General features: G+C 30.7%; 2 protein-coding genes across 2 annotated transcripts; both read left to right on the top strand.

The window, feature by feature from the left end:
- The first annotated feature begins 1,108 nt into the window (after positions 1 to 1,108).
- On the top strand, positions 1,109 to 4,206 carry LOC106313093. Its single transcript, XM_013750831.1, has 11 exons — positions 1,109 to 1,211; positions 1,359 to 1,502; positions 1,568 to 2,252; positions 2,336 to 2,420; positions 2,495 to 2,582; positions 2,672 to 2,856; positions 2,959 to 3,091; positions 3,194 to 3,330; positions 3,409 to 3,483; positions 3,570 to 3,680; positions 3,747 to 4,206. The coding sequence occupies exons 2-11, from the start codon at positions 1,382 to 1,384 to the stop codon at positions 3,846 to 3,848; spliced, it is 1,722 nt and encodes a 573-aa protein (XP_013606285.1). The 5' UTR covers positions 1,109 to 1,211; positions 1,359 to 1,381; the 3' UTR covers positions 3,849 to 4,206.
- Positions 4,207 to 5,734: 1,528 nt separating this feature from the next.
- LOC106313467 (serine decarboxylase-like) lies at positions 5,735 to 7,684 on the top strand. The gene is made up of 5 exons (XM_013751272.1): positions 5,735 to 6,167; positions 6,321 to 6,552; positions 6,633 to 6,826; positions 6,901 to 7,037; positions 7,121 to 7,684. The coding sequence occupies exons 1-5, from the start codon at positions 5,861 to 5,863 to the stop codon at positions 7,682 to 7,684; spliced, it is 1,434 nt and encodes a 477-aa protein (XP_013606726.1). The 5' UTR covers positions 5,735 to 5,860.
- The last annotated feature ends 9,781 nt before the right edge of the window (positions 7,685 to 17,465 follow it).

The following is a 17,465-nucleotide window of genomic DNA, read 5'->3' as shown; positions in this document are numbered from 1 at the left end:
TATATTTTCAATGAAAGAGTATTTAGTAAAATGAAATATAGGATTTCAGTTAAATAGTTGTTAGAATCATCAAGATTTTTATGCTGAATGCAATTAAGAATATCTTAATAAATAATGCAATTGTGATAATGGTCCATTTCAAAATTCTCGTATAAACTAAAGAAATATAGTTTGGTAAACTGAGGGTTCTAGTATGATTTTTCTAATCCATACGTGCAATGCATAAAACTACGATAATCCATACGTGGTTAGCATAGGTTTGGTTTAAACTTAGTATAATCTTAATAAAATGATATTGTATATATCTACATGCGAATCTAGCTATAAATGCTTAATTTTAACAATATCTTATATATTAAACATATGCATTTTACCACCAAGAGAAGTAGTATCATGCACGTTTAAGGATGTGCATGAGCTTACTCAAAATCGAATATTTATAATAAAGCAATTATAATCTTGTTTTCTTAAGTCATATAAAAATGTTTGTATATGGAGTATCGGTAGGAAGTAAATATTCGGTGTAGTTAAAGTAGGAAGTGGGAAATCTATTAATTGTGATATATGGAATATTTTATGATAATTAGTAGGAATTAGTTTTATTGTTAGGATAACATAAATATACATTTAATAAATTTTCTAAAGATGGTCAAACTTAAAAAAAAAAATGAAAAATGGTGTGACTTCTGTTTTAATATATAAGATATTTCAATTCTTAATTAAGATTTTGGTAGATACTTTCTCAAAATATTTTATTATAAGTAAAAAAATTAAATTTATAATTGATTTATTATTTATGTAAATAATTAAATATGTCATATGAACTAATTTTCTAAGTAAATAAAAATAGGACAATATAAATTAATAGATTAGATATGAGATTTAAAATTCAATAACACTCGATTATATACTTCAAACCTCAAATATTTAAGTATTAGTTTTATTTAAATTTGTGATTCTGTTAAATAAAAGCTTTGAATTCGAAAAAAGATATCAATCTAGTTAACTCCTTGAAGCATGGCTAAAAACTGGAAAAGACCAAAAGACCCTCACATGAACTGAACGGAGTCAACGGACGGAGATTGGCCGTTAAAAGTCACGTCTCTTTTTATAAAACTCCGACTCTTCCTTTTCTTCTCTCTCTCTCTCCAAACATTTCTCCGCCCTTCCCTTACCGGTTTACTCTCTCCGGTTATCAACGATTCTCCCCGGTGAGAAACTAATTGGAATTCCCCGGAAAGTTTTATGCGGACGATCTTCATATTCGGATTCTACCATTCGAGCTTTTAGTTACTGCTTAGATTTTTCACAGCTCATTGGAACCATAAATGGAACTGCTTGATTGATTTCTTTTGTAGGTTTTAAAAATTTCATCCTTTGGATGGGTTTGGATCCTGAAGAAGCTGATGGTCATGGAACTCTGTGTTTGCATGCATTCTCAGATTTAACCCATGTTTCTCCGCTTGTCTTCTTATACCTTCTCAAAGAATGCTATATCCATGGTAAAGTCCCAACCTTTTTTTTCTTTGAAATCGAGTATTTTAGTTTATAAATAGAGTAATTGCAGGAAGCTGCAAGGCAACAAAGAAGTTCCAAGCGTTGCAGCACCGAGTCCATCAAGTTCTCGCTAACAACCCCCAACCAGGCCCTTCTACTTTCATTGTCTACTGTCTGAATCTGCTTCCCGTCTTTGGAGTATACGGTGAAGGCTTTAGTCACTTGGTCATATCAGCTCTTCGACGCTACTTCAAGTCAGCCTCTGCTCCCGCTAGTAATCAAGAAGACGCTGCTTCCGCGAGAAGCTTAGCTGCTCGGCTCTTCCTTGCTATTGTTGGAGGTTCTGTAGCTTATGATGAGAAAGTTATGGTGAATACACTCAAAGTGTTTGATGTTGGGTTAACGAGCATCGATGAAGCCTTGTCTAGGGAAGGATCTGCTTCTTCTTCTTCTGGTAGTGCGTTTCTTGAAGAATACATCTCTGAGCTGATCAAGTCCAAGTCTTTCATGACGGCTGTGTCTCTCTTAGAGCATTTCTCTTTCAGTTTCCCTGGAGAGACTTTCCTCCAGCAGATGGTTGAGGATAAAGACTTCCAAGCTGCTGAGAAATGGGCCACTTTCATGGGGCGGCCCAGTTTGTGCCTTCTTGTGCAAGAGTACGGGTCAAGGAATATGCTGAAGCAGGCTTATAATGTCATGAAGAAGCACTATCTCCAGCATGAGTTCCCTGAATTGTGTTACAAGTGTAAAGAAAGGTCTCTTTTGCTTTCTCGATTTTTCGATATATATGCAGAATTAACAGTTACAAGATGACATTTTTATCCAATCAAATGCGCAGTGCACTGAAGGATCTAGCTGAAAAAGCATGCTGGGATGTTGCTGAAACAAAGGCAAAAGGTGACAGACAGCTACTCGAGTATCTGGTAAGAACTTGTTTGTCCGTTTGTTCTGTAATCATTTACCAAAAGTGTTTGAAGTTCTTTTTTATGTTTTGAAGGTTTACTTGGCAATGGAAGCTGGGTACTATGAGAAAGTTGATGAACTTTGTGAACGATATTCACTTGAAGGTCTGCCAAAAGCACAAGGTATATATTGTTTTGTTTTATGGAGCTTACTTCTCCTAGTGTGTTTTCAAGACGCTTACAATGATATATTCTTTATGTTGTTGCTTCAGAGGCTGAGGTTGATTTGGTTAACAAATGCTTTCTGCATCTCAACGATCTGGCTGTGGAAGAAGTAGTATGGGTTGATGAAGTAAATGGGTTAAGAGAAGCTACTTCTTTTCTTGAAGGTTGTAAAGTTGTGGGTCTTGACTGTGAATGGAAACCCAATTACATGAAAGGCAGTAAACCAAACAAGGTAAATAATATTAGTTTCGTCACTGACCTCTGACATAATGAGTTTCTTTCCATTCATGTTATAGATATACTTATTTGTTCTTTTGGCATGTCTTGTCTTCAGGTTTCAATCATGCAAATTGGATCAGATAGCAAAATTTTCATACTGGACTTGATAAAGCTTTACTATGACGCCTCTGAGATTCTAGACACCTGTCTTAGTCAGATTTTGCAATCGTATAGTACATTAAAGCTTGGTATAATATGAGATGTGTATCCTCTCTTTTTTATTATAAATAAACTTTTGCTTTGCCGTATTAAAAGATTCTATCTGACTGAGCTGAGCATCATCATCTCAGGTTACAATTTTCAGTGTGACATCAAACAATTGGCGCTTTCATATGGGGATCTCAAGTGTTTCAAGAGCTATGACATGTTGCTAGACATTCAAAACGTTTTCAAAGAACCATGTGGTGGTTTATCAGGACTAACCAAGGTGAGCTTTTCTAGATCATAGCTCATAAAATCATTTAATGTTACATTTACATTTTGATCTTTTTGTTGTGTGTATCAGAAAATATTGGGAGTGGGTTTGAACAAAACAAGACGCAATAGCGATTGGGAACAAAGGCCTTTGACACAGAATCAGGTTCATTATTGAAGCATAATAACCATAATCTAATCAGGGGCCGTCCTAAAACAAATTGAATCTGATAATTAAAGTGAATTGTGCAGCTAGAGTATGCTGCTCTGGATGCTGCGGTGCTGATTCACATTTTCCGACATGTTCGTGATCATCCTCCACATGACACTACTTTAGAGACAGTCCAATGGAAATCTCACATTGTAAGTTAGCGAATCTTAAATGCCCTTATCTCTCCAACTAGTAATTTATGCACAAATGTTTTGTAGGTCTCCCACATGGATAACCCTAAGAAGTCGAAGAAGAAGCCCAAGTGCCATTCAACCCAAACATCAGATTCGACATTTAACAAGCCATCATCAAGCAGTTGAAACAAATGAGATAAAGATGCAATTTAACTGTAGTTTTTCATATCTAGGATTGGTTGCATAAATGTTGGATGATTCAAGTAGGAGCCAGTTAGTTGGCCTCACTCACCTAACTGGAAATGAGTGGTGAATCTATTTTCATTTACATACCTGCACCGAGAACTATTCCAGTGAAAAAAAACAGACAGCTTTTTCTAGGCTTTCCAAAAAAATCTTTGAGCATAATCTCCCACATTGAAGTTCCCTGTATATCTAAGCACAGAACACGGCCTTTGTTCCCAGTTGAGGTAATGTAAGGATGCAAAGTTAAAACTTCGTGTTGGAGGAGTTAAAATCCCTGCGCCTTGAATCACACCACCAACATACGGATAATAGACTACATCGTCAATCTCAAAAGAATGTAAACCAAATTAAACGTCTTGAGTGAACAAAAATAATCAGAGTTTTCAAAAAATTAAAAGAAATGCACCTTGGATGTCTGTTAGAAAGAAAGAGCAACAACGTATATATTAGCCAAAGCTTAAAGCTTTTGGAACATCCATGGCGAACGAAGCGAGATTTTTATAGTCTAAAAGTTAAGAATCATCTTTTGTAACTTTGTCAAAAATAAATTTTGGTGATAAATTTAAACATTTTATCTAAAAAAAACTTCTTTCAACTTGTTTTTTTGTAGGGTAGATAGATTTTTAGAATAATTATACATTAAGCATTAGCACACAATCACACACCCATGTGTAGTCTAGTCACACCCAAAACCTACTAATCGATCTTATCCCAAACAAATTAAACACGTGCGTTTAAAAATTAAAATCTACACCTCGCCCTTCTCCACACACTTGTTCTAACGATATTTGATTTAAGCTATTTTTTCCCCGAAGATCGAATATTTTCATCTTTATACAAAAACTAACATTACAACTTCTAATAATATATGCTCTTTATTTTTTCTTTAACAATACCTTCCAACCAAATTAAACTCGTGTGTTTAAAAGCTAGCTCCTCCCTCTATAATGTTTTTATATGGCATCAAGCACACGTATGCCAGAAAATCGTAGAAAGTCGCAAAGTTTTGACAAAATTTTACTCTTTTTTAAATTGTAAAGTCAGAAACTTTTTAAAATAAACCCTTCAAATTAATTTTTCTCAGCTGATGTAATAATATTTATAGAAAATATAATATGATTCGATAAAAAAATAAAAAAAGAAAATATAATATGATTACCATACAATTTCTTTTATTCATTATGTGTTTAAAATAATATATTATTTTTTTAGTGTCAAAGATACTTATTATACATATTTTATTATGTTTACTTGAACTAAACATATTTTTGTTAAATAATATTTATGCTAGCTATATTTAGTAAAAAAGTTTTGTTTGGTTTTGACATGTTTGGTCAAGATCAAAATGGTAAGCCAGTTTATGATTATCAGAAGCATTTCACGTTTCATGGAGTTAGAAATATTTAGATTTTCGATTAAAAGCGAAATGGAAAAAAAATCAAATCAAAATTTAAGGATAGTTTGCTCAGTCCTACTCCCACAAACCTGCTTTAAATTTTTCAAACCAAAACAATAATTGCTATTTTGAAATCTACATCAATGTTATAATGTTTTCCTTTCAATATAGTCAAATCAAATTCTGTTTTATAGTCTCATAGGCCTAATAGTGTGTTTCTTATTTTGGAATGGATATAGTGATTACAAAAAAAAATCAATATGAATCTTAACAAGTTGAGATAACCTTTTAATTGCTATAAACAAAAAAAGAAAAAAAGAATCTACACGTTTAAGATATTTTAATATCATAATTTGAATCTCACGAGAAGCGCAAGTGCCCACGAAAGGGCAATAAAAAGAGTCAAGAATCATTTTCAGCTACTTATAAATTAACGAAGCCGCGACTCTCTCTCGATCACTTGTCTCTGTCTCACCATTTCCACCAATCACTTCCTTCTCTCTCCTCTTTCTAGAGATTCTCCTCCTTTTTGGAATCTGATCAAGCAGTCCTTGCAATGGCTGAAAAATTCGATATCTTGTCTGAAGACTTCGTTCCAACGGCTGTGATCAACGAACCATTACCTTGCCCGGTAATAAACGGGAACAGAGCAGATCACAAGGAAGAGAATCTGAAAAAGACGAAGGTGATAAACGGAAGAAGAGAAAGAGAAATGGTTCTCGGCAGGAATGTCCACACGACGTCTCTCGCTGTGACGGAGCCGGAATCTAACGACGAATTCACCGGAGATAAAGAGGCCTACATGGCTAGCGTCCTCGCTCGTTACAGGAAAACTTTGGTTGAGCGAACAAAATATCATCTAGGTAACATCAACAACAATTTAATCAGAAAAAAACAACAACAAGAAGGAACGAACCAAATATCATCTAAGTAGAAACTCTATAAATTAATAAATTTAGTTAGTCTTAAAAATTCAAATCATTATACAAATGGATAAAACAATGATATTGGTGTAGGTTATCCATATAACTTGGATTTCGACTACGGTGCGCTTGGGCAGTTGCAGCATTTCTCCATTAACAATCTTGGAGATCCGTTTATCGAAAGCAACTATGGTGTACACTCTAGGCCTTTTGAAGTTGGCGTCTTGGATTGGTTTGCTCGTCTCTGGGAGATAGAGAGAGATGACTATTGGGGTTACATCACAAACTGTGGAACAGAAGGAAACCTTCACGGCATTTTAGTTGGGTATGCTTTTTTTGTGTGACTGTCTTTTTTTTTCTTTTTATTGCAGTGTTTAATGTTGTTTTAAACATATTTTTTTTCAGGCGTGAAGTGTTTCCTGATGGGATTTTGTATGCGTCTAGTGAATCTCATTACTCTGTGTTTAAAGCAGCTCGTATGTATCGAATGGAGTGTGAGAGAGTTGATACGCTTATCTCAGGGGAGATTGACTGTGCTGATTTCAGACAGAAGCTGTTGGCGAACAAAGATAAACCAGCCATTCTTAATGTTAACATAGGTTCCTGTCTCTCTCTTTGTAACTAAGTTCGTATTGAGAAAGGTTATTTATTTACTTTTTTTTTGGTCTTGCAGGAACAACTGTTAAAGGAGCTGTTGATGATCTCGACCTTGTGATCAAAACTCTTGAAGAGTGTGGCTTCTCACATGACAGGTTCTATATTCACTGCGATGGAGCTTTGTTTGGACTTATGATGCCTTTTGTCAAACGTGTAAGTGTATAGTTTTCAATCAAAATCACCTTTATTTGTCTTCTAAACAAGTGTCTTTTTTTTTTTGTCACGCCTCTTCATAGGCACCAAAAGTCACGTTCAATAAACCGATAGGGAGTGTGAGTGTGTCGGGCCACAAGTTTGTCGGATGTCCAATGCCATGTGGTGTTCAGATAACAAGAATGAAACACATCAAAGTCCTCTCTAACAACGTTGAGTACCTCGCCTCGAGGGATGCAACAATCATGGGAAGCCGAAACGGGCATGCTCCTTTGTTCCTATGGTACACCTTAAGCCGAAAAGGGTACAAAGGATTCCAAAAAGAAGTTCAGAAATGCCTGAGAAACGCGCATTACCTCAAAGACGGGCTCCGCGAAGCCAGGATCAGCGCAATGCTCAACGAGCTTAGCAGCACTGTTGTCTTTGAGCGTCCTAGAGATGAAGAGTTTGTCAGGAGGTGGCAGCTCGCTTGCCAAGGTGATATAGCTCATGTGGTGGTTATGCCAAGTGTTACAATCGAGAAGCTCGATCATTTTCTGAAAGACCTGGTTGAGAACCGATCGGTTTGGTACGAGGATGGATCTCAACCACCATGCCTTGTTAAGGATATAGGAATCAAGAACTGCATCTGTCCAGCTCACAAGTGACCTCGCTATTTCCTCCATATATTTTGGCATTTCTGTGTTGTTTGGTTTTATTTTCTCATGTAGTCACAAATTTCAGAGTCAAATTTTGTTAGCTTCTCTTATAAACAAGGGAAATTTGCTAAAGTATAACAAAGTACTAAAGTTTGAATCCATGTGTCTGCGCAGATATTTTTGTTTTTATAAATAAAGAATTATTTCATATAAACAGTAGTATTTATTTTTTAAAATTTACCCATATTAAATAATTGTTTAATATGATATTTCTAAACACAATAATTTTATAATTTATATTAATTAATTTTATTTTCTTTTTTGAATCATCAACTGTATCGCTCACATTTTTTAGAATATGATTCGTGCGTCCGCATAAAATGATATATATTATTTAAAATTTGGTGCTACAGATTTGCATTGTGCTAATACTTATATGTAAATAATATATTTACATATTCATTTTTATATGTTCATAGTTGTGATTATTTGAGTGTATTGTCGAGACATATATTATATGAATGACTATAAAACGCTAAAGTTATACTATAAAAATGCTAATTTTGTCATTAAGAAGTCAATCTAGGCATGTTCAAGAATCAATTTACGTAACTTTGTAAATTTTGTCAGAGGTGTGGTTTAACATTAATTATTTTTGAAAATCAATCCCTTATATATTAATTGAAAATTATTAAAAAAATTATAACTTATATTTTGTACTAATTAGAAAAGAGACTCGATAATGTGTCACATAATTAGAATATCAATTTGGCTTACATGGCAATATAATAATCAATTGAATATTTTGTAAGTCCAAAATTCAATTGCTTGAGAACGTTATAACCAAAAATATAAGAAGTGTGTATATTTAGGGATATGATATACTATAAGCAATTGATAAACCAAACTGGAGCATAAAAAAGGAAAAAGATATATGCTTGCCAAAAGTTGTAGACGAAAAGCTGATCCCTCCCTATTGAGGACTTCCTTTATACGTATCTATTAACTCCTTGAGTTTCTCGAATTGCGTATCGTTATAACAGTTTTTTTTTTCTTTTGATCAATATAGTATCAGTTGTAATACAAACTAGATTTTGAATTCGAATAAATATGATGTTATTTTTTTTATGTCATTATTTAGAGTTAGGCAAAAAACTCGAATTCGAAGAACCGAACTGATCCCAATCTAAATAAGTAGTACCAAATCCGAACCGAAATTGATTAAATATCCAAATTATTCAAAATTTTGGTATTTGAAGAACTGAAACCTAATCCGAACCGATGCAATATCTTATATAAACCATCCATAATATATATGATACTTTTAAGTTTGTTTAAATACTTGAAAATATATAAAAATAATCAAACGTAAATATCTAAAATAGTTAAAAATATACTCAAAACTCCAAAAATACTTAAATAATTATTAATTATCCATCCAAATATTTAAATTAAACCAATTTATATGTTAAGTTAGGTACTCTGACATATGTTATTCAAATTTATATGTAATATATTCTATTGTTTATAGATTTTTCAAAAATTAAAGAATATAATAAATTTAAATTTTTTTAAAATAATTTAAATTGGTTATCCAAATCTGAACCGAACACTCAAAGATCTGAACCGAACACGAAATCCCAAACAGACCCAAAAACGAACCAGAACGCCCACCCCTAATCACTATTAAATATCCTATATGTGTCATCATTCATAGGTTACAAAATATGTGTTATCATATAATTAATCGTATTTTATACGTACCATCAAATAAATAATCCTATAATTAATAATATTTTATACGTACAATCATATAAGTATCACATATATTATATTTTTAAATTTCAATGTGAAATATAAAAACCATAATTTAAGTTGGTGTTTGAAATTGGGCTTTGTATTGTATTTTTCTTATATATATTGAAAACATTTTTATAATGGTTATTGGAAAATATGTTAGTAAAAATCAAATTTTGAATATATGTATATTTTTGAATGAATTTTTGATATAAATCAATTAACATAAGCCCATTACTTTTTAATATAATGTAATGGCTTCCAATTTTTTTAATAGCATAAACCCATTACTTTTTTTTATAACTTACTGATATCCATGTCTCCAAACAACATATTTTTTTTAAACTGCTATCTATCTTGCCAAACAAAAGCTTAAAGTATTTCTACTTTAATAAAATACTAGTGGTATTCCGGCGCTACGCGCCGGGTTCATATGTTTTATTCTCTGATGATTTCAAAATTGTTTTTGTGATTCATTTGGTAGTAGTTAGTGATAGTACTGTAAGTGGTTCTCATTGATCGATTAAAAAAAAGAATAAATAGTTGATAGTACCGATTTAAATGTTAGCTGAACTTAAAACATAAAGTAAATTGTTGTTCAAAAATAGAAACATGTAATGCTTGTGTTTGTTTTTTGATTATCTAGTTCGAAGGAAGATAACAAATTCGTTCATCCTCTAAAAGTAGTAACTATCCTCGCATGCTTCGTCAATGTCACGGATGACGCATTCAGTTAAGGACTTCATTGTAGACGTGTTGTTTACATACTCTTGTCTTCAAATCGATTCGGAGTCTAGAAAGTGAATTCTTAATCATTGTCCAACATTGATTGGACCTGAATTGACTGTTTTCCTAGGATAGCTTATCCATATACCTTTTTCCTTCTTCAAAATTGCATATGCGCAATATTTATATATCATAAAGAAACGTACCGTTGTCATAATTTTCATCTGCAGATTGGCGAAGTTGGTTGAGTCCTTTGATATAATTATGGCAGTAGAAATATTGATTTAACCCCTCAATGTAGTGACATCCATGCGGAATGTCATTATATTTTTTTGCAAATTATTTTTTTGTATTGGTGGTTGTGTGTGGTGAGATATTATTCTCTGAAAAAAAATTGTGGTTTAGATACAATAAAACTATAAATTTATATAATGGGACTATGAGAGTTTACTAATTTATAAAGTTATTAATTTAGAAAAAAAAATATTTTTAAATTTGTCTATCTTATTCAATTTTTTTTATAATTTTTTTATCCTAAATATATATATATTTTTTTTAAAAATACGAAAATATTTTATTTTTTGTAAATAAATTAATTATTTTTTTGTATATAAATTAATTAATTTTTTGAAATTCAACATTCATCTTGTTTTTATCATATTATTTGGTGTATATAAAATATGTTTCATAGATTTTAAATGTGGCTTTAGATATAGGTTTACTAAATGTCATCAAAATATATTAAGTGTTAATTTAATATAGTATTTTATTTGTAAATATAAAAAATATATATAGATAAATTATTAATTTATAATTTTAATGTGACTATATATTTATCTAGAATTTCTAAAAAAAATGTTATCTTATTATTTTATTGATTTGTGTCATATTTTGAACCAGTTTGGACGAGAGAAATTTATTAGTTTATTGTGTATTAATTTATCGAGTATTAATTTATACAGTTTCTAGTCTATGTTGTTTTTCTGTGCAACTCGATGATGTAATAAGGTTATGGAGTTTTAGTAAATGCTCGGTTGTACAACTTATGGATGTGTCCTGAGGGGCTTAGATTAGTAACGGCCGCAAGGATGGATTGACTTTTGGGTTTCTTTTAACATTGATGTCACTATGCATGCACTGTAATTAAAGGTACACATATGAACCTCATGAGACAGAGTATTCTTGTGCTGGAAGTTGTTCTACACAAAAAAAAATTGTCACAGAAAGTGTGGTGTGTCTGGTGGTTTCGTTACTTCGTAGTTGAGTGGTTTGATCTTTGTGTTTTGTTACGAATTACTAAAAAATGACGAGGAGTTGGAAGATTTGCATCTGTAAGATTTAGTGGACGTATGGTTCATAAAGAAAGGGCAGATGCACTTTATAACGTGGAAAATTGCTCAGCTTATGGTTTCTCTGGTCATGAAATTTAAAAAGACATTATAATGAATCAGGAAGTAGGAGTTACAATATAATTTAGTGGTTTGTTTGCGATACGCGCGGGGCGTCGATAACTTGTGCAGCACAATGATTGTTGAGTATCTTAGTGTTTACATTGCAAATTAACACTTGGACGTGAGGTATGGAAAATGTTATTTATAGTTTTCCAATAGTGGTGTGATTTCTTTTTTTTTTTTTGTTAGAAAGAAGAATTGATTTAGGGAAAGTGGTAAAGACATTGATGAGTTCTTATTTTCAATCATTACAAGGATTTCAGTTACATATTTGTTTGTGCGAGATGGTTTTTCTGAAGTACAATTTTTTTTTTTTCTGAAGTACAAATTTTCTCTTTCTTGTAATAGTAGCATAAGTTGCATCAATTATTTATGTTATTGGATGACATGTTATTGTCCACACTGTTCTCATGAGGGTTGTTATGTAACATGAGAGCTGTTTTACATGTATTACGTGCAAAGATGTTCCGATTTGTTTATAAAATTGATATTTTATGGTTTTATTTATTTCCATTCAAGTTTGTCCTATATCTATCATTCTCTGCATAATATGGTTATGCCATATAGGTAACGATAGAGATACAAACCTTTAAAACGAAAAAAGTGTAGAACATGTTTTATCTGCTATTATTAACATATAGCACTTTGAAGCAAATTCTATTAGCTGAGATGAGAATATTGACGTGGATTACGGGAAATATCAAGTTGTCTTGTAGGATAAAATAGTAGTAGTGGCTGTGGGGAGGACTGTTGTTTTTAAACACACTAAAATCATAGCAACATTAACGAATTAGAGCAAGGCTACTAAGAAACATGTTGCGTCAGATGTTTAAATATTAGGTTTCCTTTGGATACATTCCATTCTTAGTGCGGTCAAGGTGGCTACTTTAACAAATAACGTACGACATATAATGTAAGTAGATAAATAACAAAGGGTGAACATTTGGTTTTATGTGGAAACTAAGAAGTAATTCATATTTAAACGCCTAAGTGCTCAATCCCTTATTTGCAAAAAAATTCAGGAAGTATCAAAATCAGAAGTGAGAGAAAAACGCCTAAGTGCCCAATCCCTTATTTGCATAGCATAAGATTTATAGAAATAATATTAAGCACTGGGAGTAACGATTGAGTGGTTTCATGACAGTGCTCCACGAAGGAAACTAAGCTCTTCGGGCCTTTCTTGTTGGGTTTCCTGACCGGCTGACCCCTTTGGATCAGTAAATCTTCTTAGGGGCGAGTTCAGAACGTAGGCATTCACCTCCGCCACTGTAACAGTCTCCATTTTCCTAACACCACTGTACTACGTTATATTGTAGGTCACTGCCAGATGTGGCACCCAACACCAAAGGATTCATGGTCGACCGTTTCAGAATCTCGAGCTCATCAACAACATTATAGCGTCCAAAGTCTGTTATATAAACACGTCCACTTTTGAGAATATTACTATGTCTTGGTTAACATTAAAACAACACTTGAAGAATAGAACAAAAATTACTGACCTTCCTACTGACCAATACCAGCATGCATGGTACCAAACTTGAACCTAAAAGCAAGGAAAAAAACGTCAAAGCAAGGCATAGGCACACATAATAGGAACAACGTACATAAAAATACATAAAATCTTCTAGATGAAAGAATATCATACCCAAAATGTGATTTGGACGAAGACCTCTAATTAGGCCAAAATTGACACATTCTGCACACCATGAACATATTTTTTAAGTGTAATTTACTTGAGAGAAACAGAAGTTAGAAAAAACAATTAAATGAAGGCTGAGAAAGCAGCGTGATAAAAAAAAACCAGCTGCTGTACCCGGATTAGTGATTACCAGCGGCAGTGCAGGTTGGTTGGAACCACTTGTGGCCTTGCCTCTTAAACAGAGGGCTGTGTGAACCCTGGGTCATGCTTGTTTAAATCATAAAGTATGCTCTCCTAATCAGCTTTCTTAAGACCCTGCCTGCATCAACACCAAAAAACGGTTCGGAGTTAGTGTCCGGCAGTCCAAATATATATATATTTGGAGAGATTTATAGAGCAAACAAAAGATTTCTTATAAAGGGAAGTACTTGAAACGAAAAAGAAGGTAACAATCAGTGATCCAGAGACCTTACAAAAGAACAAAAGCAATTTCATACCAAATATAAAGAACAGAAAGAAACAATATTTGCTACTGCTCAAGCTATATAATTCACTTAAACAAAAACAAACGATGAAGGAAACAAATACGACCAAATACCATATGCAACTTATGATTTTCTCTTGCCTTGATGGTGTGAGGAATCTACCGGTGTTGAATCTCGCCATTGCCAAAACCTCTAAGTTATGGATGGTGCAGAGGTTATGTAGATCGGATCGTCGCTCTAAGCTTCTGTCGCAGCGCAGAGGAAGACGGAGGGGGAGCCCTAGTCCCATTTTGGTTTCTAAGGGGTTTGCAAAAGTTTGGGCCAAAATAAATAAAAGTCCAGTTTAAATGAAAGAGTGTAAAGACCGGCAGGAAGCAAAAATCGAAAATACCTTGGTGTGTCGACAAATGTCCACCCCTAAAAGAGGACGTGGCTGCAGGAGGCGAGAGACCCCCCCCCCATTTTAAATTATTATTTTGATTTGAATATGTATATCAAGTAATATAAGCCCATTAGTTTTAATATAATGTAATGGACTTCCAATTTTTTGATAGCATAAGCCCATTACTTTTTTCTTAACTTACTGCTATTTATGTTTCCAAACAGCACTATATATTTTTTTAACTGCTATCTATGTTGCTAAACAAAAGCTTAAAGTACTTCTACTTTAATAAGATAGATAGATGGTATGCAAAGACTATTTTTTTGTATTGCATAGTTTTGACTTACTTCTCAACTAAAGTTTCAACATAAAACCTCGGTGGCCATTTTATTTAGGGCAGTAATGTTTTGTATATTTTGTATTGGAAAACAGAAGAAGGTGTCTGGTTTTGTATTGTTGGTGTTGGTTTTATGTGGAAGTTATCTTTTAATTGAACTGAATAATATTCAAAGAAAATTTTGTCGGTATAACATATTAATATGCACAAATCAGTATACACACATCGAAGAAATATAACTTAGATACGTATAAATGATGTTTTCCTTATTAGATCAAACAATTAAATATTATCTATACTATTATTTGAGAAGTGAATTTGCTGATTTGTCATTTTCTTCATGATTTTAGTTAATTTTTTTATTTGTCATCTTTTCCATAATTTTAGGATATTTTACTGATTTGTCATATTCTCCAAGATTTTAGTTAATTTATTTACTTGTATCTTTTCCATAATTTTAGGATACGTCATTAGTTTAATTAATATTATTATTTAAATTTTTATTTTGATATCTATATATTTATCATGATATTTAATATAATTAATAAATATTTACCTATTCAAACGATATATATAAAATTATTTTTAAAAAATGTATATTTAATATATAATTATTATGATATTTAAAAAATTTAATTAATAAATAGATATTAACAATATCTAACGATAATATCATCATTACTTTTATCTTATATTAATTTTATAATTTTAATGAATAATATTATAGCCAGTTTCTCTGACTGTTATTGGAATTATTGATCAAATACAGATTATTAAAAAGTTTATATATAAGTATACTAATATATCTTAATTAATCGGTTTCATTGGTTTATTCGGTTTGATTGTTTAATATATTGAACCATATTCATGTACTGCACTTTCTTAAAATAACATCCATTTGGTTTATTCAGTAGTACTAAATCCAAACTATTTTTTCTATTTCGGTTTGGTTTGGTTTACTAGATTGAACAATTCTAAACTATCTTTATTTTGTTAATGTTTTATATTTGTGATTTTTATCATCCTTTCAGTACTACTTGATTTCTTTTCAGTCAAAATACAATATATGTTAATTTCAATACAAATTTCGTAATTTAATTATTACTATAGAAAAGATTTTGTTCTAAAATCTACATCTTATAAATAAAAATATGAAACAAAAGGGCATAATTTAATGTATTGATTACCAATAGGAATATTAAAATTTTATATTTTATAATAATTTAATTTTTTTTATCTAATTGAATTATTATTATTTTATAAAAATAAAAATTAGAATTAAAAATTGTTAAATATATTAATCAGCACAAGGTGGAGGACATCAACTAGTTAACTTAATAACCTTATGCTTAAAAATCGAATAGAATTTTCTTGATAGGCCATACAATATGAAATAAATATAGAAAATTTATATTTAAGATGCAAAACTTTGGCACCAAGGCAAATATGTTTTTCACATGATTAAAATAATATATTTTTCAATATTTCATTTTACGCCTGACGTGAATCATAATAAATTAGTACTTTGAAAGATGGAATCTACTTTTGACATTTTTTCATGGTTTAATATAAAATACAAAATAAAATTTATTTAGTACTTTGAATTAAGGTTGTTAAATCTGGTAAAACTAAATAAATTAAAACCAAACCGAACCAAAATAAAAAATATGATCTTGAATTCTTGATTTAGTTGTACCGTATAAACTGAATGTATGTTGTTATTTTTTAAAAATTGTGGTATATAGATATCTCAATAATATTATTTGAGAAGTCAGTTTCCTATGTATCGCTCTCACGTTAATTCTCACGATGGTTGATTACACTGATACCCTTAATGAATTAATTTACATTTAAAATACTATTATTAATTTGTTTATTTAGTTTCCTTTTAAAATATTTCCGAAAAATTTACACATATAATAAAAAAGGAAGTTTTTTATAAAGTTAAAAAAAAAGAATTGAAAAACGAAAATATATGTATATATAATATGATTTCATAAAAGAAGAAAAGTTCACAAAATAGTAATATTACATTTAAAAATATTTTTAAATAACATAAAATATAATTTTAAAGTAATAAAATACTTTCTTTATATCTATATTTTCTTAGATGAAAATTATAAATTTCTATATAATGTGATTTCACTAAAAACAATTTACACAAATAGTCTTGATATTAGAAAAAAATATTATTTATTTTAAAACATAAAATAATTAAGTAACATAAACTGATATATGTTTAATTGTCTAAAAATAGTTTATAATTAGTAATATTCAATTGTTTTATTTATTTTTCATATATTTAGTTGACTATAATATCTTTCAATTACAGAAAAAAATATCGATAAGTTATATTTTACTTATATAATATTATTTTAAAATACAATAACAATTTTTTTAATGCTTATTTTTAAGAGATATTAAAAAAACTTTAAAAAATTTAAAATAAACACCGTTTGATCAAGTAGTTACAAAATAGTTTAATGAGGTAGATATATTATATTTTATCATTATTAAAGTTGTTTTTTCTTAATATTAAATTTGCTTTTAAATTTTATGTTTTACGTTTGTAACTTAATAGAACCATAATAAAAAATACCAAAGCAAATTTGAATTCTCATTTTAAGATTATTTAAAATAAATTTTAGTCTCCATTCCATAAATCAAAGGCATAAAGTTATTTATAATTTTTAAAATATTTTAATTATTGTAAATATTGATATGTGCTCATGAGCTTTCAAAAATGTATCAGCTACTTACGCATGTAACTTCCTATTGATCATCGCTTTATTTTCTAAATTTTTTTTACAAACATCAACATATAATTTGATAAATATTATGAAAATACATGCACATTTGACTTAATTATAATAAAATATAATTATACTTCATTTTGAATTTGAAAGAATATATGTAACTCAATATACTCACAACATGAGTGATTCGACTACTCCAACTTATATCTAAAATCAT

The sequence above is a fragment of the Brassica oleracea genome, chromosome C9, assembly GCF_000695525.1.
Source record: "Brassica oleracea var. oleracea cultivar TO1000 chromosome C9, BOL, whole genome shotgun sequence".
In the NCBI taxonomy this organism is placed as follows: Eukaryota; Viridiplantae; Streptophyta; class Magnoliopsida; order Brassicales; family Brassicaceae; genus Brassica; species Brassica oleracea.
Note: the sequence above shows the minus strand (reverse complement) of the source record. Positions and strands in the feature narration are given on the sequence as shown.